Here is a 22,179-nt window from a genome sequence, read left to right as displayed (position 1 = left end):
AGGAAGGAGGGAGGGAGTGACAGGAAAGAGGTGACTGCCATGGCCTCTGAGAAAATACTCCTGGTGGGGCGGGGCCTTGCTGCCTAGTTTCATTGTCACCTTCATTCTCTGTCTTCCCACCACTGCTGTCTACTTTCACTGCCGAATGCCACAGAGAGTGGGTAGGAGTGGGTGGGAGAGAGGACTGGGCCCAGCCATTGGGAGAGCTGGATTTGGTCAATTTCATTAGGGAGTTATCTATGATGATAATTAATTTTAAATGCTTTTAATGTTTTGATGTTCATTGCCTTGGGGACCTTATTTGGGTGGAAAGACTGCAAAGAAATGCTCTAAATAAATAAATAATTCCAATAAACTGTACTTTTTTACCTCCTTTCTTAATATTTATGCAAAATTACTGATTGATCTTATTTAAGATTGGATAGCCTTTGTTCTATTTTGTCCTGATTTTTTTCAGACTAACTATAAAAGTAGTAAAGCTTTGGTATTATGCTTCCGCAAAGAATGCTTTATTAAGAAAACCTTACTATACCTTTATCTACTTTCATGGTCCATCATGAGAGAGACTGTGGCTCAGTGGTAGAACATCTGCTTTGCATGCAGAAGGCCTCAGGTTTGATCCCTGGCATTTCCAATTAAAATGATGAGTTATTTTGTATTGTGAAAGACTTCCATCTGAGATCCCAGAGAGCCACTACCAGTCATATCATATGATTCAGTATAAACCATTTTCTTTAATCTTATGTGTTCAAATTTGGATGATCTCCAATACTACTAATGGAGTGATTCCTTTGAATGAAAAAATGCATTAAACAGAATATTTGCAAGTGTTAGAAAATATAAGACAAAGTTTTAAAATTGTGAAATTTGATTATTTAGTTGAACTAATCTCATTCCTTCTGCAGCTTAACATTTTCACTAAGTCTTACTTAGCAGTTGAATGATATAGCAGTCTGAAGTTTTCCAGTTGTATATTTTAAATGATCCTTTTTGCCACTTACCTCTTTAAAATTGGTACGACTTCATTTTTAGTCAAAAATTTTGCTGTTAAGCTTCAGGAAGGAGCTTCATTTCTTTATGTATTAATGTTGTGTTGCAGGAAGCTTGCTAGATTTCTTAAAGGATGGAGAAGGAAGAGCCCTGAAATTGCCAAACTTGGTGGACATGGCAGCACAGGTAACCCTGGAGTATATGATTAGTTACATGTATCAATGTTAAATTTCTGTTTTCTTCAATAAGGAGAGTGCATTGTGTATTATACATCTAACAGGTTGCTGCAGGGATGGCTTATATTGAACGAATGAATTATATACACAGAGATCTACGATCTGCAAACATCCTGGTGGGAAATAGTCTAATATGCAAGATTGCTGATTTTGGATTAGCAAGATTAATTGAAGACAATGAATACACAGCCAGACAAGGTAGGGTCAGCACACAGTGTAATCTTGATTGCCCTTATAGAAAAGGTTGACAGACCAGCTAAAATGTTGATGATTTTCTGTGTGCTTAGAAATCGTGAAAATGGAATGTAAATCACTATTTGATTTATGAGTACAGTTTTAGAACAGCAAGGCTGTTTATCATGTGTCATTTGTTTGAACTATGATCCCTCTTGCTGATTTTAACTAACGGACTTCAGTTAGAAACATAATTTCTGAAACATACACTTATTCAGATACCAGAAGTTAGAAGTCAGGGGAGGCAAGAAGAATAACAGCTTATAGATTTGCAATTAATATAATTTCCTGATTAGAAATAGAAGGAAAATGCCACCAGACCTGCCAAGAGTCACCCAGAGCCATCTTGTGTACCTTTCATAAGAGTAAGAGGCTTGCTTGATCATACCAGAGATCTCTCTAGTGCTGTAACATTTCTCTCACCAGTAAGCCAGATGTTTCTGGGAAGCTCATCAGCAGGGAATAAAGGTAATAAAGCTATTTTGCACAGTTGCCCCCCCTCCAAAATTGGCATTGAAGAGTGTACTGCCTTTGAACATGAAGGTGCTATTTAGCCATCACCAGTCATGCCTTCTCACAGACCTGTCCATTTCCATGAATCTGTCTAATTGTCTTCTAACCCAATGGATGTCACCTCTTATGCTAATTTATTCAACAAACTGATAAATGCAGCACATCATTTCCTTTTGGCTATCCTGGATCTACTGCCAATCAAATGCACTATGGCATTGAGACAGAAAAAAAATTCTCACTGTTAATTTTCTTCACATCATTCAGTAGTTTATAAGCCTCTATATTAGTATAGCCTATATATCTATATATGTGCGTAAAGTGCTGTCAAGCTGCAGCCAACTCATGGTGACCACTGCAAGGGGCTTTCAGGGCAAGTGAGAAGCAGTGGTGGTTTGCCATTGCCCTCCTCTACAGAGTCTTCCTTGGCAGTCTCTCTTCCAAGTACCAACCTTGCTTACCTTCTGATATCTGACAGGACTGGGCTTTACCATGTCACCTTCCGTATATCTATATAAGCCTTCGCAATTGTGTCAAAGAAGCACCAGCAGCTTTCCTCACCCCTTTCCAGCCAAATTATTCCTGCCAAAAATGCCTTCCTGTTTTATTATTTAAAGATTCTGAAAATTTTCCTATTCTCTTTGTATCAGCCCCTGGGGATTCCCTATATCCTCTATTGAGTTTCCATAGTCTATGTCTATTAATATTTTTTTCTAAAGTCATGTGTCTAATTTTGTAATTTTATATTTATACACAAACACAAAGGATACGCTTTTTACATCTGATGAAGTAGGTGCCAGTTGAAGCTTAATGTCTACAGTAGCAAAATTGCATTTATAAAAGGCTAAATATCAGACATCCCATCAGTAGTGTAATAATAATATGACCCGTTGCTTGAACAGTGTTTAATATGTAATTAAATCACTTTTAATTATTTGGGAGCCAGGAGTTCTAATCACAATCACAGACTTTATATGTGCTTTAACTAAATATAAACAAGATGTATTTTAAAAGCACAAACAGAAATTATAGTCATGTATTTAAGCTAGAATATTGTTTTCCTTAGTTCATATAAATTGAAACAAAGGCATTCACTCCATTCCAGATTTAAAATGAAAATAAATTGAAATGCACTGACTGAGTGGAGCACAACTAAAGCTTCACAAGACCCCAGGAAAGTTTTTGCCCCCTGAATTTTGTCCACCAGTCCCCATATCTCGGCTTCCCTGAATGTTGGTCCCTTCACAGTCCTATGGGCTTAACATCCTTAGGATAACAATGAGAGTCCTAAATAAACGGCTCTCCATCACTTCAGGGAAAAGCAGCATTTTTAAAAATTAAATCATACACCTGTTCAGAATAGCAGCAGTTATGAATACTGCTGTACAAAAATTTGAAGACTCTCTTTTTCCCTGATGTTCCGTACATATTAGAAAATCTAGGAACTGGTCAGACAGTGCAATATAACATATTGATACAAAGCAATTAGACTATGGACTGATATAGCCATCATAGGTTAAAGTTATTATTCTAGTAAGAACCAAAATAGAATCGTCAAATAATCAAGTTGTCTTATTGTCACAACAGTTATTAGAAGAGAATAAATCCATCAGAGTGTTCATATTTTATATTCTCATAGACCAGTTCAAAATAGTAATAGCTTCAGTGAGACTAAAATAAAATGTAAGAAAAGCATTACTAATCTCAATACTGTTGTCTAGCCCCTAGAAGAATGCATACAGACTTTGTTAATACTAATTTAAATGTAAGGGACAAAAGTATTTGTAGCAATCAAAATGTTAAGTAAAAATGTATTAACTCTAATCTTGATAATTCATTATTACACATATCACTTCTTTTTTTTTGCTTAACTGGAAATTCTAAATTGTTTTAATAAACCATTTTGGAAAGCCATTTATAAGGCATTAGCAACAGTTTGTGCTTTTCTAGAGTTTTGTTCATACATTTTAGATAATGCATAAAGAATTACAAAAATTATCATGATAATTCTTTCTGAAACTTTCCCTTTATAATTAAGGTAGATTTTAAAAGTGAGATAGTTGAGAATCTCTCTGTGATATATAATTATTGCAATCAGATTTTAGGGGACATGACACCCTTCTAGTAAGGGAGTAGAGAAAGATATAAAGTTTATGTGAGGAAGGTAAGAGATAGAAATTTTTGAAAGATACAGAGTTGGACTAGGTAAGACACCAGAAGATTCATGAATGGCCATTCAAGCAGTCTTCCCCATGCTTGGATTTGGACCATGACTTGGAGGAAAGTGGGGTATTTAACCATTTTCCTAGTGTAAGAGCTACTATTTGGCCCCTTGGAAGAAACATACACATGTAATAGCAAGGCTGGTTATGTCAGCATAGGACTTTGCCATCACACATCATGTTTTCTTTCTCAGGAGACGTTTGGCATTTTAATGCAGTACTGAAATGGAGAAAGTAGATCTTAGAAGAACCTTTCTTGGTTCAGATTCAATCCCTTCCTTTCCTTCTTTCCTTGTGCAGGGGAAGGCAATTGTTTATTTCTTGGTTAGCAGCGGATTATAGCCTTTCAGTACAGCTGAATTAGCAATCTGTGGTTTGTACTTTCTCAGTTCAGCTGTTATAACAAACTGTGATTGGCCATGAACCTGGAAAACTAATTATCTTACCATGCATGAAGGCAAGAGGGAGGGGGAAGAGGGAATAGGCTCATTCATGTAGCTGCAACTGTGGGATATTATTATGTCAGAACCAAGCCTATATCTGCTTCTATTTAGTTAAATATCAGAGTTCTTATGAGTTCTTCCTTGAAATTTGAACTACTGCTAAAATAATAGGAACTTGTCATATTTCTCAAAACTTCTTTTAAGCACCTCTGGAAACTGTAAGTAATTTTTAAGGAAATCCAAATAGAAGCCCAAAGATTTTAATTAAAGTGTTCGATGAAAAGAAGAGGAAATCACAGAGCTGAGTAACACAGATCAACTGGGGCATGACCGGCAGAGTATTTTTTTTCCAAAGTCCCAGTGTTTGGGGGAATTTGCACTTTGTCACTCAGTACTTTTTTGTAGAAAAAGCCCAGCAGGAGCTCATTAGCATATTAGGCCACACCCCCTGACATTGCCAGCAGTGTCATCATTGACAACATGGACCATCATTCAGCTCTGGAGGTTCTCATCCTGTCACAGAGCAGTTTCTCTGAGCCAAGGGACCATCGTTCCACTTTCGGGACTACCATACCAGTCCCAGATACACGTAAACTAGTGACAGAGACTGTAATTCCAGATTCAGGGCAAGTTTCACCAAATCCATTCTACATTTTTATTGTAACTTCTGTGTGCTGTGATACATCTCAAGGGAGCCCATGCAAGTCAGTTGGTATTTCTGCCTCCCACTGTATCCAGTGGGCCTTCAAGCATCTCCCACTGTTCCCAGTGGGCATCCTTGTCATTCATTTTAGAACATCAAGCTGGTTATTCACTCACATTCTGGACCTACACTTTTGAACAGCTTCCCTGAACTGGGCTTTCTGTTTTCCCTCCCTAGATGCACTGCAGGAAGGCCCGTCCCCCTTGCTTCCACACACCTGCCCTGGCTTGTTGAAACAGTGGATCCATAATTATGCCCACATCTTGATCTCAGACCCCCCCCTTTCTGCAGTCTGAAAAACTACAAAAGAAACCCTGTTTTTTTCTTCAGCTTGCTTAAATTACTTTTCTCCAAGGCTTAAACACCATGCAACTTTTAAAAAATAGCATTTACTGAAAGCTGTTAATAAAAGGGAGGACGGTTTGCACAGTGCAAGCCAACAATTCCGCACCTTATTAATTTGGAATTCCAGATTTCTGTGCACAACCTTTGATCTGCTTTGCCCATCTCCCCCATGGTCTGTCATTCACAAAGTCAAGATTCCAGCTTCAGTGGCAGACCCACCTAGGAATCCCGGCAGCTGCCACTTGGATTTTGGCAGTACGCTCTGCCTGCCTCCTCACTCTATGGCTTATGCCTCTGCATGCTGTCAAGTCCCCAGACTTCCAATCAACCACACACTCTTATTGAAGGAAAATATGTTTATTGATGGACTGGAAATGCAAGGCAGGACAGTACTTGCAAAAACTGACAATAGCAGGATTGTATCCCTTCATATACCCTCAATTAACCATGACAATTTCAAAGTTAAGGCGTCAAGCATATCATCCCTCCCCCCAAAGTTTTATTCCCAGGCCCCGGACTTCTGGGGTTGGAAAATGCCAAACTGAACTCCTTCTCAGAAGGGGAGCAGGCTGGAACTTCTGTTCGGGGTAGTGGAAGGCAATCTAATGCCTACTGCCTACTTTTCTCAGTCAGAGATCAGTCCAAGATATGCACAGGAAACTTTGAGGAGTTTTACCTTGGCTAAAAGGGAGTCCGGGGGGGGGGGGGCTCCTTTGAGGGGTCTCCAGAGACGAGTTGCATTTTCATCATCTGCAGAAGTTTCCAGAGTCATTTATTTGACATAAGCTCGACAGGATCCTAATCTTCTTTGATACCGCTAAACATCTAAAGCTATACAAGACTAGTGTTGATCTGGATAACTACAGAAAAGGTACAGATTGCTATCTTTCATTCCGGGACTAATTAAAGTTAAACAAAATAAAATCAGAAGGTGGGAAATTGAAATCTAGAAAGCTTGGAAGGAGAAGGGGCGAAATTTGGACTTTGTAAATTTAAAGGACAGTGCTAAAAAGTGGAAAGGAATTTATTGTTTTGTCTACTTGCGGTTTTGGAGAAAAAGCCTCATCGTCATAGATTTGCAGCTCCCACAGTCAACACAGGAAATACATCAAATATCATGAGATCTCTCTACCAGCGAAAATGGGATTTGGTTGCAAGCAAAGCAGGAAGTATCGGATGGAAAAGGGAAATCATTGAAGCAGCCAGCCTACTCTAGGACTATAATATCATAGAAAAACATCGGCAGTCATTGCTAGGAGGCTAAAATTTAAATAAAATTTTTAAAGTGTTCGGGACATTAAAAATTGGTGGAGCCGACTTAGGTGACTATTATAAGGTAAAGATTATTGGACATTATCGTTAATAACCATTTTAGAAGCCTCTAGAGGAAAAAGGAAAAAAAAATTAAAGTGAAGCAGAAAGTTGCGACCGCCATTTTGGAAAAAATAAAAACTTTAAAAATTAATATCTGAGCCCATGAGGCTCTGAGGACAGCAAAATTAGGCTTATTGGAAAGAGCAAGCCTTACTCTTTTAAATTTGGTGAGGTCAAAATGTTCGGTGTTTTTACATGTCAGACCACAAGCAAACCCATGCAAGGACTGCTTCACTGGAGAAAATGCAGGACCAATTAGATGCAATGGAAGCCAGGATAATGAAAGGGATGAAAGAGATGATAACTGCTTCCAAAAAAGAAATTAGAAAAGAAATTGAAGAGCTAAAAAAAGATATAGAGGATCTCAGAAATGAGACTGTGGTGACATCAAAAAAAGTGCAAGAGGTGGAAGGGAGAGTGAAAGTACATGATTCCACCTTGTTAAAAATACAAGAAAAAGTGGCAATTCATGACTGCAAATTGATGGAGACCCAGATACGTCTGAGAAGAGTACCTGAGGATGAAGAAACTGATTTGAAAGAATATATAATAAAAATAATTGCAGAATTTTTGGAGGAAGATCCTGAAGGAACTAGAAACATGTATGACTATATGTATAGAGTGAATTCACTATATGCCAAAAAAAAAAATCAACCAAGAGATGTGGTTATAAGATATATGACAAAAGAAATGGTGGGAAAAATGAATAAAAGCTTTGAAAAGACATTGATAGTGGGAGGCAGCAGAGTAAGAATTATGAAGGAGTTGCCAAGACAAGTGATAAATGACAGAAGAGCATATCAGAAATTGACAGAAAAATTACGAGACAATGAAATGAGATATAGATGGATAATACCTGAAGGTTTGAGCTTTGAGCTACAAGGAAAAAAGATTACAATTACAAGCACACAGGAACTGCGTGGATTTTATGAAGAACATAAAGAATTTGCACCATGATGGATTACAAATTATTATCTTGGAATGAAAATGGACTAAATTCACCACACAAAAAAGGCAATGTTTCATTGGATTAAAAAGCAAAATTGTAATATAGTTTGTTTACAAGAAGTACATATCAATCAAAAGGATTACAAATTTTTATGGAATAAGCAATTGGGACTAGAATTTCATTCATTGGCTGAACAAAAGAAAAGGGGAGTGATTTTTTATATTAAACAAGAATTGGACCCGAAATTAGTATATAAAGATAAAGATGGAAGATTTGTAGCAGTAGAAATAATATTAAATGCAAAAAACCCCGTTATTACTGGGACTGTATGCACCAAATGGAGCAAAGGATGCTTTTTTTAAACTTGCCATCCTCTCCCTCTTGGAGGAGTACCCTCCGCAGGCCACATCACTAGCGTCGCATTGAACCACAAATTTTTTGTTCTCATTGGGGTGGGCCAAAATAGGTTCAGAGATAAACAAGCTCTTCAGCTTGTCAAACACCCTATGACGAGGGTGGCCAACAGTAGCTCTCCAGATGTTTCTTGCCTACAACTCCCATCAGACCCAGTCATTGGCCATGCTGGCTGGGGCTTATGGGAGTTGTAGGCAAAAAAATCTGAAGAGTTACTGTTGGCCACCCCTGCCCTATGGCATTCTGAAGGCCAATCCAATTTGGGTCTGGGGCGTTTTGCCTCTGCCCCTTTCCCCTTGGTTTTCAAAGGTTCCATTAGGGGAAAGGCAACTTGAGCAAAGTTGTTGATGAAACAGTGATAAAAGTTGGAGAATCCCAAGAATGATTGTAATTGTTTTCTGGTCCAGGGAGGGTCCCATTCAACCACAGCCCTAACTTTCTCTGGGTTCATGGCTAAACCATTCCCCAACATCCTGTACCCCAGGAAGTCCTTGTGAAATTTGCATTTCAACAACTTAGCATTTAGCTTGTTCTCTTAGAGGGTCTGTAACACTTCCATGACTAGTTTTACATGTGACTCCAGGTCTTGTGAATAAATTAACACATCATCAAGGTAAACAATGACCCCCTTGAATAGGAATTTTCTCAGGATGTCATTAATCAGGTTCATGAACACTCCTGGTGCCCCTTGTAGATCGAAAGGCATCACCAGATACTTGAATTGGTCCATAGGTATGTTGAAAGCTGTTTTTCATTCATCCCCCTCCCTAATTTCTACCCGATAATAAGCGTCCCGGAGATCAAGTTTGGAAAAGACTTTCCCTTTTGCAATTTCACTTAGCAAAGTCTCTGATAAGGGGGATCAGGTACACATTCAACATAGATACCACGTTGATGCCCCTGTAGTCCATGCAAATCCACAAACTTCCATCCTTCTTTTTCCGAAATAGGACCGGGGCAGTGGGGGGGCGGAATTGGCAGATCGTATGAATCCCCTTGCCAAGTTCAGATCAATAAATTTATGGAGTTCCCCCATCCCTTACCGGCACATGGAATACAACTTAGCTTTGAGCATTCATTCCCCCTCTTAATTCTATGGCACAGGCCGTAGGACGATGAGGGGGGAGCTCATCAGCCTTCTTTTCCTCAAACACTCTCCGTAAGTCTCTTGTACACCAAAGGGATAGACTCTGCTTCCTCTTTAGTTAGGCATAACCTTTTAAAAAGGCAGGTGGGGGTTCCAGACCCAATTCCTCTTTCCACACATGAGAGTCACATTTTTCATCTCTAAAGAATATTGCATGGCCACTCCAGTGGATTATGGGGTCGTGATCAGCCAACCCCCAACATCATCTGGAAATTTGCCAAGGAGGCCTCCATGAAGAGACGTTTCCAATGCGGCCCCACCCCCACCGCATACAGTTTGGTTTCGTGGGTACATGGTCCCCCTTCATTGGCTCCCTGTCCATCTGCTCAAACAGGAGGAGCTCGGACAAGACCCGTTTTTGTAAGTCAAAAGCCTCAACAGTTCCCGGGGTGATTAAGTCCCTCATACAACCTGAGTCTATTAGGGCCCTCACATGCATAAATCTTTTTACCATGGGGTCCACTATCATTACCAACAGAAAATAAAGAGTTCCAGTGATTCTCACCTGTAGTGGTGCCATGACATCCAGGACCTGCTGGGTTGTGCCAATCACAGCAGGTTGTTGGAGTTTTCCACCAGCTGATCTTCCCCACTCCTCTCACCCAACGATGCCCCTATGCCGGCCTGGTCCCCACCTGTCAGGAAGTGGAGAAACGCAGTTCTACCCGTCACCTTCTTTGGGGCCGGGGTCTTCTTCTTGTCTCTGCTCTTCTTTGGGGCTGAAGAGGTAGCCGGCTCAACCCTGCACGGACATCCCGCCACATTTGAAAGACAGCCAATGTTTGATTCAGCTTTCTTTTTTTCCCACCGAAGTTGGGGTCTTTTTAGCTGCGGTTTTTGGCTCTCCCTTAGAGCTCTTTTGTGACCCCAATTTCTTTTGTTGGTGGAGCAAATTGACAATTATTTGGCAGTTCTCGATCTCACACGCCACTGGGGTTGTCAGTTGCCAGCACCTTAGTGAAGATACTGGAGCTAAGGCCCTTCTTGTACCGCTCGATCTTCATTCACTCATCCCACCTGTGAAAGTTGCTTGCCTGCATCTGGAATTTGGCCATATATTCTTAGACTGACTTTGACCCTTGTTTGAGTTCATTCAGCACCATTCTGGCCTCCATCTCCTGGAGGGGGTCCTCCTACTGCTCTCTCAAGGCTTACAGCAAGTTGCAGGCGGTTCTGAGTTCCAGTGCCCTTGTCTTGTGGAGGGTCACATACCAAGCCATTGCTGCCCCTTCCAAGCAGGACCCCGATAGATTATCTTGGCCTCTTCAGAGTGGGAGGTTCTTTCCCAAATGCATAGGCACCCATGAACCTGCACCAGGAAGTACCCTAGCTTTGCCAGCTCACCATTGAACCTCATATCCAATGCCTTCAGCCCTCCCAATTGGCCTCCCAGAGCGGCAGATATTGCCAGAGCTGGTTGACCCCCGGCTCCTCCCGCCAGTGCCACTGGCACTGCTGGTGCCACCAGTGCAGCTGGTTGGACTAGCAGTGGTGGCGGTGGAGATGCCCCAGCGACTAGTCCAGCTATGCCTTGTAGCTGGCGGGTGAGAGTTCTCACCTCATGAAGGATATAGTCTCCCATGCTCATCATGTCATCATGCATCTGGGTATTCTGGGCTTTCATATTCTCCTGAAACACACTTTGGCTTCCATGGCTCTGGAGGGGTTGCGAAGGGGTCCCAATCCGCCGACAGTGGCGCCCGCTTTGCCCTCATCCTCACTGCTCAAACCCCTGGTGTGCTGCTCTCCTCACATCCCCGACAAATGAGATCTTCAGGTTTGCGGGCATGGAACCAGCCAGTTCTCCCAGGTTAGGATCGATTGCCCTTCCAGCTGGGTGGTGATAAAGTGGGATCCTAGAGACTGCAGACCTATTGGTGCCTCCTCAGGTTTATCTTGAGGGTCCTTGTGCCATTCCCGTCATCCAACATGGTCATTAACAATAAGTGATATTGTCAGTTTTCACAATATGTCAAGTTCCCGAACTTCCAATCGACCACACACTCTTATTGAAGCAAGATATGTTTATTGATAGACTGGCAACGCAAGGCAGGACAGTCCTTGTGAAAACTGACAATGGCGGGATTGTATCCCTTCATATACCCTCAAGTAACCATGATATTAACAAAGTTAAGGCACCAAGCGTATCTTCCCTCCCTCCAAAGTTTTATTCCCAGGCCCTGTTGCAGGTGCAATCTGAATTCCTGAGAACTACGCAACAACCTTGCATAGCATCGAAATGTAAATTTTCTATGTTTTTAAATTGTTTTATGGTTTTTATGCCCTATTATATGTTTATACCCATGCATACACTTGCGTATCTAAGCCGCCTTGAGTCTGCTTCAGCAGGAAGGGCGGGATATAAATGGAACTAAATAAATACTTGTTCTTGTTACAAAAGAGAGATAGTGTTCAGCCAGCAAAGCAAGGACGATAGCAAAACAATGCCTAGGGTTATTACAGTGCATACAGTATGCCTACACTCATGGCAAGAAACCCTCTTGACGCATACGCTGCCTCAAGCCTCTGTCCCTGCTCAATTGGCTTAGGAGGTCTTGGAGCCCCAACGCAAATGATTCCCTGAAGTGGAGGGGAAGAAAATAATCCTAATGAGCACAGGACCATCAAACATGGCTTTTGTACTAAGCTGAGGCCAACTGCAGCTTGACTTCTAGTTCCTTTTCTTTGGGGGTGGGAACGTGTCTGTGGGCAAATTGGAAAAAGGAGCAATTGTCCTATATGAGCTGAAGGAGAATCCGGAGGTTTAGGGAGAGGGGTAAGTATGCCATCGCACACTGTGTCAAATAAAGAGGATTCTGTTTGGCAGTAGATGAAAGGCAACGCAACAACTTTGCTAACTCTTGGCTGGCTGCTGGTCCTCTCTGATCTTCTTGCAAAAATAATTTTTTTTACATGCAAAGGGACGTTTGAAGGGTAAGTTGGAAGCATTGCATCTTTGTGTCTAAAGTAGCCCAGGAGGTTAGCTCCTGCAGACGGCCACTTGTTAATTCAGCACAACCAGAGCCCTGACCAGCCCAGGCAGAGCTTTGCTCTAGTGGACTCAGGCAGAAAAAAAAGCCCTGCTATCACTAATGCCTTTTGTCAGTTCAGACATTCATGCAAATGATTGCTTTATGAAACAGAGCTTGTTATCTGCTAGCTACACATATCAGCAGTTTTAATATTTTTTGTGGTTTCCTGTTATATATTGCCTCTTCTTCTTAACTAATGTTTACACATTCAAAAGTCATAAACAGTGAGTCAGAAACAGACTAAAAAGGAAACCTAAGATTTGCTACCAATGTGATTTTTATCACAGCTGTCAAAACTTTAGCCACATGCAAAATTATTTGTTTAGGGCCCTCTGTTTTTTTATCACAATATTACAGTCTTTACTAGAGCAGTGTAGCAGGAAAATAACAGAGCCACACACATTACTGGTATGAAGCGAGGTTTTTTACTTCTGGTACCAAAAGCAGGATCCAGTTGAGCATCATAGCTCCAAAAATACTGAACCTCGGCCCTGATCCTCAGACTGTCTTTTTAAGCACAAAGCAAGCTTAGCAGGCAGGCTCACAAATTTATCTGGTTCAACATTCCCCACTCCCTTCATTCCTTTTAGTACTTTTCCATGCCTCCTGTCTCCATGCTTTATCAGCTCCAGCAAGAAGCTTCTCAATGAGGCCCCTTTGTGTTATCCTAATAAACATCTGTGAACTCACACCCACTGAAGGCTGTCTGTGCTACTAATGAACATTGCATCAGACACCCTCTTTTTGAAGGCAGAAGCATTCTTTCATTCATTATTATAGGGGTATTTATTAATTATTCAGGGGTCCCCCTTTAGCAGCAGCCTAGGTCTAAAATCTTACTCTGCAAAACAAGTTAGTATTAATTACTAATACTTATGTAATATATATTAACAAGAGGAGTCCCACAAGAAACTTGCAGAGTGGGGGCATTCCCCCACCTTTGCTTCCCTCTTCCCTCCTTCTGAATCAAAGTTCCCTCCACTGTCGTTCAGACCCCTTATCTATCAATCTTCCCTCACCTCACCTCCCCTTCTCCTCTCACCCCTCCTGTGTCAGCTTTCCTCCCTACCCCCTTCTCTAGCAATCCTTATGCGAGGGAGCGGTCAGAGCCTGCTTGGAAGGGTAACCACAATAAATTTCTCCCCAGACACCTTCCCTCAGTCCCTTAAGCACACACTCAGAAATCCTGTCAGAACTCTCAAAAATAATAGGCACCAGACAGTATTAAACTCAGAAACCACAAAACAGATTTATTGGATAACAAAAGGCAAGGGAGAGGGATCAAAATAAATTGATTATCTGTTCAATATTTTAAAAGACAAATCAGTTGGCAGCAGATGGATGGCAAATAATCAAATACTGAATGCAGAGAATTGTCAGGCTGAGGTAAAATTCAAAAGTATTTAACACTGGCAGAAGAGCTTTAAAACAACAGCAGTCAGGCTTCAGAATACAACTGAATTCTATGGCAGGCGGACTGTGCCTTTTGGGCCCTTAGAATGTTCTTCAGTTCAGATCAAATAGCCCTGTTCTCTGGCTACTCAAATTAAAAAAAATAGCAAACTGACTGTCACTCTTCACACACACATATAGAACTCCTGACTGGTGCCAGTTTAATTCTCCCTCAAGACACTCCACACTTCCCTCCAGGACTCACACCTCACACCTGGTGTGTCTCAACCCTAGCTAATTTCCTGGTCTGAGTCTTGGAATAACCCTGCTGATCACCAGAATCCAGTCCTCCCTTATTTGTGTTTGTGTGATCTCAGTTTATGCACAGGAGATTGCCTGGTTGTGCTGGCAAAATCTCCCTCAGAGAGTTTCCTCCACAGAAGGTGCTTGGCTTTGCCCCCTTCTGGCTTCAAACTCTCTTTCAGACAGAGACGACACACGGCTTTGTCTTCCACAAGGAGCTCAGCCTCACAGCCTTAACTCAAAGACTCCCCCAGATAGAACTCAACTCCTGAGGTGTTTTTCTGCTAAGCAAGCCTCATTTCGTTACTTTTCGTTGCTAGGGCAACATTTCAGCCAATCGCTGCAAGCCTGTTCTCCAGCTACTCAGGCTAAGTTCCTGAGTCCGTCACACCTTACTTTACCCCCTTTCTCAGTTCTTGAAAGAGCTCTTTCAACTCCACCTCCCTTAGAGGGTGTCGGTTATGGGGAGGAGAAGGGGAAGGAGATTGTAAGCCACTCTGAGACTCCGAGTGAAGGGCAGGGTATACATGAAATCTCCTCCTCCTCTTCTTCTTCTCTTACCTTTTGCATGTATTACCCCTCTCATACCCCTGCCATTCACAGACAATTTCCTTTTTTCCCCAGCCCTTCTCAGTCTGCCTCTCTCTTTCTCTCCACTATTTCTCTCCCCCTTACAATCTGCCCCTCTTCTTTCTCTTTCTCTCTCCCTCCCTCAGTCTCCCATTCTTTCTCTTTCTCTCCCTCCAACAGCAATCCCGTATTCTTTCTCTCTCTCCCCTCTCAGACAACCCCCTTCTTTCTGCTTCTCTCCCTCAGACAATCTCCTCTTATTTCTGTTTTTCTCCCCCCTTGCCCCATCTCCCCTTCTTTCTCTTTTGCTTCTCTTCTGCCAGCAAGACCCAGCTTCTCTGGGAAGCCTCGCCTCTCTGTGGGGCCTTCCTGTCAAAGTTGTTGATCAGGAAGTCCACTGAAGATGGTGGCTTGATATCAGTGTTGCCACCACCACCACTCTTATTTGCCAGTGGGGGCAGAGATGACTCCTCTACTTCCAGCAATGGATTCTTGCTGATGGGTTTCTTCAAGCTGTCCAATTCTGGCACCCTGGCACAGCATGGGCCTTGCTCCTCATCAGGTGTGCTGTACTTGGAGCTGTAGTGAGACAGTTTTGCTGCATATAGGTTCTCTGAGATATCTGAGTCCGCAGCCAGGCCCTCAATGGTAAGTTGTGTTGCCTGCACATATGCAGACAGCACTTTTTTGTTTGGGTGGAATTTAAGCCCCTCCAATGTATTTTTTTTAAAAAAAAAATCTTTCTTAGGTTTTTCTGCAGATACACAAAGTCCCCTGGATCTGTAGAAAAACCTGTCAGGGGAGGGTGTGCCCTCAGTTTGCAGAAATAAGTATCTGCATGCAGAGGGGACTGTTGAGAATTAGATATATGGCTTTTAAATTCCAATATGTAGTATGTCTCCTTGAAAGACAATATGAAAACCATCTAGGTGGTAAAATTAAAGTAGAAAAATAATATTAATTCAGTCTTCTAAAGCTAGACTTGAATACACTGTTCCTGAAAGATGCTAGTCTCTACATGCCCTCATTTCCTAAATGATTGGACTGAAGGCAGTCTCAAGAGGATGCTCTTATCCATCTTAGACATAACAATAGGGAAGACCCATCCCTTTAGGAATCGTTTCTGAATACTTTAACAATTCAAGACTTTCCCACGTTCCATAGACAACCAGGTATTTCTTCATAAAACAGCCTGATAGTTTAGGTGTTTGTAACAAATAGAATTTCCACAGTTCCCAATGTACTGTCCTGTGGTGGATATTGAGAATTCCAGCTTTTGCTGATTTAAAATTTATTTGAAAGCCTTTATTGTTATTGAAATGGGCGACATTGTGGCAGCAGTCAGATCTAGATAGCTGGGATTTAGAGTCAAGTAAAAAAATGTGAATTATTTCTCAAGGCTCATAATTGTACAGAATATCAAGTCAAAGTTTTCTGTATTTATAAATCAGGCAGTACAGTTGTGTTTTTAATATCACACCCACAGAATGAAGTCACCTATTTGTCAGATACCTTGATGGTAATTTGTTTGTTTTCTTTTAGGTGCAAAGTTCCCCATAAAATGGACTGCCCCAGAAGCTGCATTATATGGAAGGTTTACAATAAAATCAGATGTCTGGTCCTTTGGAATATTGCTAACAGAGTTAGTCACAAAAGGGAGAGTGCCATATCCAGGTAAGCAAAGACATCAGAATACGTCATGATAGATTGGTGTCTGTATGGTTGTTGGGAAGCTTACAAGGACTCTACAGAAGTGCTCCTTAAAAGCATTTTATGTTTGAGTCATACACAGTGGGGAGGTACTTCACCTAGCACTAGATTTTAAGATCAGGATCAAAAGAAATAATACATGTATCGTATGCAATATGATCCTGATTCAGACAGTAGAAACTGTTGTAGCACTGTGGGCTTCTCTGCATGCTTCACTTGCTCTTTTTATGGCAGTCAATCCACAAGTACTGAACTTTGGCTAGAAACAGTTCTATATATCTGTTCTCCTGCTACATTTCCACAGTGGTGGAGTCATGGTTTTTTTCTGCGCACGCCTTAAATAATCAGGATTTTCAAGGAAGGGTGATGGCATCATTGGTGGTATCACAGCACATGCACCCTTTTATGCTTTGTCCATGTTTATATCCATATGTTGATACTATGGCTGCATTTTTAAAAAGCACTAAAATATGATATATTGATATAGCAATGTAATGATAGATTTAGCAGGTTGTCTGAATTCACAGCTTTCTTTTTTAAGAAAAGTATCTTAATACCTTCCCTTGTGGAGATATGCCTCTCCCCTACTTTTTTTTTAAATGAAAGCTGGGAATACAGAGAACCTGCTAAACCTATAATTACAATGCTATATCAATGTTAGTGTTTAAGAGTACAATCCCATCGGGGGGGCGAAAGTGCTTTGGGAGCAAACTATTGCCTACATTGGTGCAAGTCGCATTTGCACCTGCGGAAGTCACAGTTGCGCATGGCGGAGGTGACTTATGTAGGCGCAGGGCCGCCAGAGCGCTGCCCCACCCGAGAGCAGCAGCACCGGAGGGCTGTGCTCGTGTGGAGGCATAAGTCTGGCAGAGCAAGCCACGTCAGCACAGGAGGGGGTGGAGTCAGGGGCACAGCCAGGCTTAGGCTGCTCCGTAAAGACTTTGGACTATGACACACACACCCTGAGAGGCATAAAGTTAAGTCCACGAAAACGGTGGCATGTCCTACAGGCACTCATTGAAACCAAAAACAAAGATTGCCCCCGCTGCCATGAGAACCTGCAAACCCCTTAGGGAGTCATGTAAGTGGCTCACCTATCCCTGTGCACCCCGGGCTGGGCAAGCCCCCTCCCCAACACCCAGTCGCCACTCCCCACTGCCTAGAAATTCTTTCATTCCAGCCTCACACAGGTCATTAGGTAGGGAAGGCCATGCAGCAAGGGGCTCTGCTGGGGAGCTCCCCGCCACGAGGACTTAAAGCAAGGGATGAGGCACCTTGGTGATGGGCACTGCACAGCGAGGTTGCTTGGGCAGGGCAGGGCGAACTCTTTGACTTGCAAGGAAGAGAGCGCGGCGTCTCCTCTGTGGCTAACTGCTTTTTCCCAAGTTCTAACAGGTGCCCAGTCCCCAGGGGCTCAGCGTGCCGAGGTGGTCGCACACGAATGGGTAAGTACGACTGTACACCCCAAAGTTCCTCCCCCTCCACTCACTCACGACTGGGCAGAGTGCCAGCATCTCCAGGACTGGACCCAGACTGCAAACTCAAGCAGGGGGTGTATGCCACAGGGCTCCCATGTTGCTGGAGCCCCCCCCCATCTGTCCTCTGCATTGTTCCCACTGCTGGCAGGGCACCGGGGGAAGGGGGGGTCTGGCAGCTGCTCCAATGCCTGCGGGGAGGTGGATCAGGGACTGTCCCCTTAAGAGATCCCCTCAGCAAAACACAGCCTCGTGCTGCAGCTGCTGCTCCTTCACTGGCTCTTGATCTCTGTTTCTCTTTTACAGGTGGGAAGTTGACACAGAAGCTTCCAAGTGTGGCGGATCAAGCCTTCACCCCCCCACTCAGTCAGCTGTTCCTGCCCTCCTCTCTACTCAGTCAGCTGTCAGCTGTTCCTGCTCTCCTCTCTGAGTGTGGAGCCCTGCAGCCTGCAAGACTGTCCAAGTTGTGCCTGGGATACTGTTGGACTTGGTTCCAGCCCAATAAAGTCTGCGATGTGCAATACTTTGTCTCTCCTGCTTGCCGTCTGCTGCACATTCCCTGTGCCCCTCCCCTCTGCCACTTTGTCGGTGGGCTCCCTGGGGGAACGTCTTGGGGCCAGGCTCACTTGGTCATGGGGGGGAGGGGGGAACTATGAACCATCTTGCATGCACAAGGCTGGACAAGGGAGGGGGGCTTTGCCCCCCTCCTCCCACAGGAGGCTGGGTGCCGCACCTCAGTCTGGCTGGCCTGACAGCCTGCCCAATCCCACAGGGCTGTTGTGCTCAGGGCACAACCAACAGTGGGCAGAGGGGGTTGAATAGAGTGGATGCATGGCTGCACTCTGTGTTCTGCGGCCCCTGGGGGAGGAGTTCCATGCACACCGCAGGGGGCGTCAAGGCTTCACAGAGAGTCTCCAAGGCCGGGTAAGCTGGCAGGGGGCCCACTTGTGTTTGTCACCAGGAGAATGTCCATGTCCCCTGCAGGCATGCCGGGAAACCACAGGAGTTTGACTGTTCGCCTACAATTGGCTCCATTCTCTGACGGGGTGGGTTGGGGATGGCAATCAGCCTCTCCAGGGTGGCCTCTCCCCACCCCTGACTGTTACGAGCTATGGCACATGTGCCAGGACTGGCCAATCTGTGGAAGGTGGGCTGGCCCTCCCCTCCAGCTGCCTCCACCTCTTGCATGCCAGCAGAGTTGCCATGGTGATGGTCTCCCTCACGGCAAGCTACGCTTCTCTCCTCCCTACTCCCAAGCATGCCAAAGTCCTTAGGAAGTCTACCAGTGGCACTGCAGTTGCGCCACGGAGGTTAGGATTGGGTTGTAAAACACTCATCTTCAAGGTGGGGGAAGAAGAGGGAGTAGTTTGATAATGATGACTGTCCAGTCATCAGAAAGTGGGCTGGAGGTAGATGGGAGTGGGTGAAACAAAGAAAACCAACATAAACATTAAGCATGGGGGGAAAGGCAACTTAAAATCAACTTCCAGAAAAAGATTGGGGTAAAGTTGTCTCAAAACAACTGGAAATAACGGGGGAGAGCAAAAACTAAAGGTACAAAAATGTGTATGGAAATCAGGAGATAAACTGAAGTAATATGGGCCAGAACCAACTGGGGGTGGGGACTGGATCTGTAGACAAAACTCTTCCCACTGTATGAGTAAAACCTCTTTGGTTTCTGGTGGTAGACATTAATTTCTGTATTTTTCCAGTTATATGACTATGTCTTTGTGAATTCAGGAATTCTTATACTTGTTCAAAGTAGAATCATATACCAGTATAAGAGTTATTTGCGCTGAAATTGCTTTTAAGTAGGCAAAATACTACTAAAACTGCTCTTTAAAATCAAACATGATTCCAAAGAGCTGCATTCTACAGAAATATTGTTCTTTAACATCTTCACCCTAATTTTTAAATAAGCACACTCTTTCTACAATGGATATTTAAGTACACGTTTTAGCCCAGTATGCTACCCTTTGAATTTATCAGTTCCTCCATGCTTATTTTTTAAAACAAACATTACTGCTACATGTTTTTGTGTAACATTTAAATTGCTACTCATTTATGTTGTAATAATTGTTTTAATACATTTGTAAACAGCTTTGACTAACATGGACAACCTAAACTGAAATGTCCATCCATATAAGAAACTCTCTTTTATTTTTTGCTAGTACAGGTTTCTGATTGTAATCACTGACAACAGTATCTCAAGACAGGGGTTTTAGTTCCGGGAGGGTAGATTTTGGTTAAATACTAGGATAAATTTTCGAATGGTTAGAACAGTTAAACTAATTATCAGTGATAACAATACCAGCCACTGGCAATACCTGGGAGCATTAGGGCAGAGATGACTTGGAAGTCACTTCCTATTTGAAACAGGAAGAGGCAAGATAGCACACTAGGAATTTCACAGTCTCTGCACCGAGAACGGAGTTGGACTAGACTGCCTTATAAGATCCTTTCCAATATTAGGACTTTATGAGATTCTAGAACTTTTGTGTTACGATAGTCTAGTACTAGTAGCATTTCCATGGTACATGGTTTGTTTGTGTATTATGAATTAAAATATACAATAGCTTGTGTGATATTCTGACTGTTGCAAAAATTCAAGGGTATACATTAAATATATATTATTGCTATCTCTTGTAGGTATGAATAACCGTGAAGTCCTGGAGCAAGTAGAACGGGGTTATAGGATGCCATGCCCTCAGGATTGTCCGATCTCCCTTCATGAGCTCATGATCCACTGCTGGAAGAAAGACCCAGAGGAACGCCCAACTTTTGAGTACTTGCAAGGTTTCCTTGAAGACTACTTTACTGCAACTGAACCACAGTACCAGCCAGGTGACAACCTGTAAATTGTTGGTCTGTGCAGACTTCCACTTTCAGGTATCCCACTCACCACTGACATACAGTGACTGGCTGCTCCCAGAAGTAGCATCTTAAAGCATCAGGATGTGCTGGGTCCTGAAGACGAGACCTAACTACCTGCCCAAAAGATCTGAATGTCTTCTATGAACAGAAAGTGAACATTTGGTTTTGTTTTTAATCAAAGACTCTGAACCTGCATTGTTTTGATGTTATATACACTGCAAAAACTTTGTTCAGTGTAAATAGTAATTCAGTGCCAATAACGGATCCTAGTGCTTTCCTTTTTTAAAAAATAATGCAAAACTATGTGATTTTAACTAGTCTTTTCCTGATTCACCTAAAAGTATTATTTTCCAAAAGTGGCCTCTCTTTCTCTACATTTTTTCATGTTTTAACAAAATAAAATCAGGATCAGTGTCCTGGGTTTTTTATTTTTTTTGTTCTGTTTGCTTTTTATATATAAAATGTATGTAAAAATATTCATACTTGTATATACTAGTCAGTGGGTGCTATTGCAGAGGAAACTCATTTCAAAAACTGATTAGCCATGCTGCAAAGCACCTGGGTGGGTGGGTGGGACTAATTTCACTGTAGACCTGAAACACTGGTAAGATTCTGAAATCCAGTGAGTTTTTGACTTTTGCCAAGCATGACTTTTTTAATTGGATTGCACTTTTTGGTTTGACTATATACCTGTAGGTTGTTGTAACTTTGGATCTTTCAGAAATTATGTGCAGAGTTTCCAGCAACATTTGACAACTGCGTGATTTGATTTTGTGATCAAGATTGAAACAAACTTATTAAAAGCAAGGAAACCCAATTACCCATTTGGACTGGAAGGTTGAAACTGCAAGTACTTTCTTGTATCAAAATATGTATGCTGAAAATTTTCAGATTTTTTTAATTTAATAAACATTGCAACCACATGCAAATAGTCTCAACCTCATAGCATTTTAGCCATGTCCACCTGCCTAACTATTCATCAAACATCAGCTATAAGCTTTTGTGTGTACCATTTCCTATCATAAAGTGGGTGTTCTAGATGTCCTGTACTGCTAATGAAAATTACTTTCATTATATTGGCAAGTTTTCCAGTGGAATTACTATGCACTTCTCTCATGTGATATGGGAGGGAGGAAATGGAGGGATGCACACAAGTATTCCTTTTTTTAGTTGTCTGTTTGTAACAGCCTTGAATTACTTACTTTTAACCAAAAGAAACAAAAATCCCATTATTTCTATTTCTCTTAGGTTTTAAA

The 22,179-nt window shown here is 42.4% G+C and overlaps 1 protein-coding gene across 4 annotated transcripts in view; it reads left to right on the top strand.

The window, feature by feature from the left end:
• The window catches only part of FYN (FYN proto-oncogene, Src family tyrosine kinase), a 187,265-nt gene extending 165,413 nt beyond the window's left edge, over window positions 1-21,852 (top strand). For all 4 annotated transcript variants that reach the window (XM_060238273.1, XM_060238285.1, XM_060238280.1 and 1 more), the window contains 4 exons: window positions 1,100-1,176; window positions 1,271-1,424; window positions 16,407-16,538; window positions 20,699-21,852. In XM_060238273.1, coding sequence (XP_060094256.1) covers window positions 1,100-1,176; window positions 1,271-1,424; window positions 16,407-16,538; window positions 20,699-20,907 — 572 coding nt within the window. In that variant the 3' untranslated portion in view covers window positions 20,908-21,852. The remainder of the gene's footprint in view (window positions 1-1,099; window positions 1,177-1,270; window positions 1,425-16,406; window positions 16,539-20,698) is intronic.
• The last annotated feature ends 327 nt before the right edge of the window (window positions 21,853-22,179 follow it).

This window comes from Heteronotia binoei, chromosome 1 (genome assembly GCF_032191835.1).
Source record: "Heteronotia binoei isolate CCM8104 ecotype False Entrance Well chromosome 1, APGP_CSIRO_Hbin_v1, whole genome shotgun sequence".
Taxonomy (NCBI): Eukaryota; Metazoa; Chordata; class Lepidosauria; order Squamata; family Gekkonidae; genus Heteronotia; species Heteronotia binoei.
The sequence above is the reverse complement of the archived record's forward strand: the minus strand, read 5'-3'. Positions and strand labels throughout refer to the sequence as shown.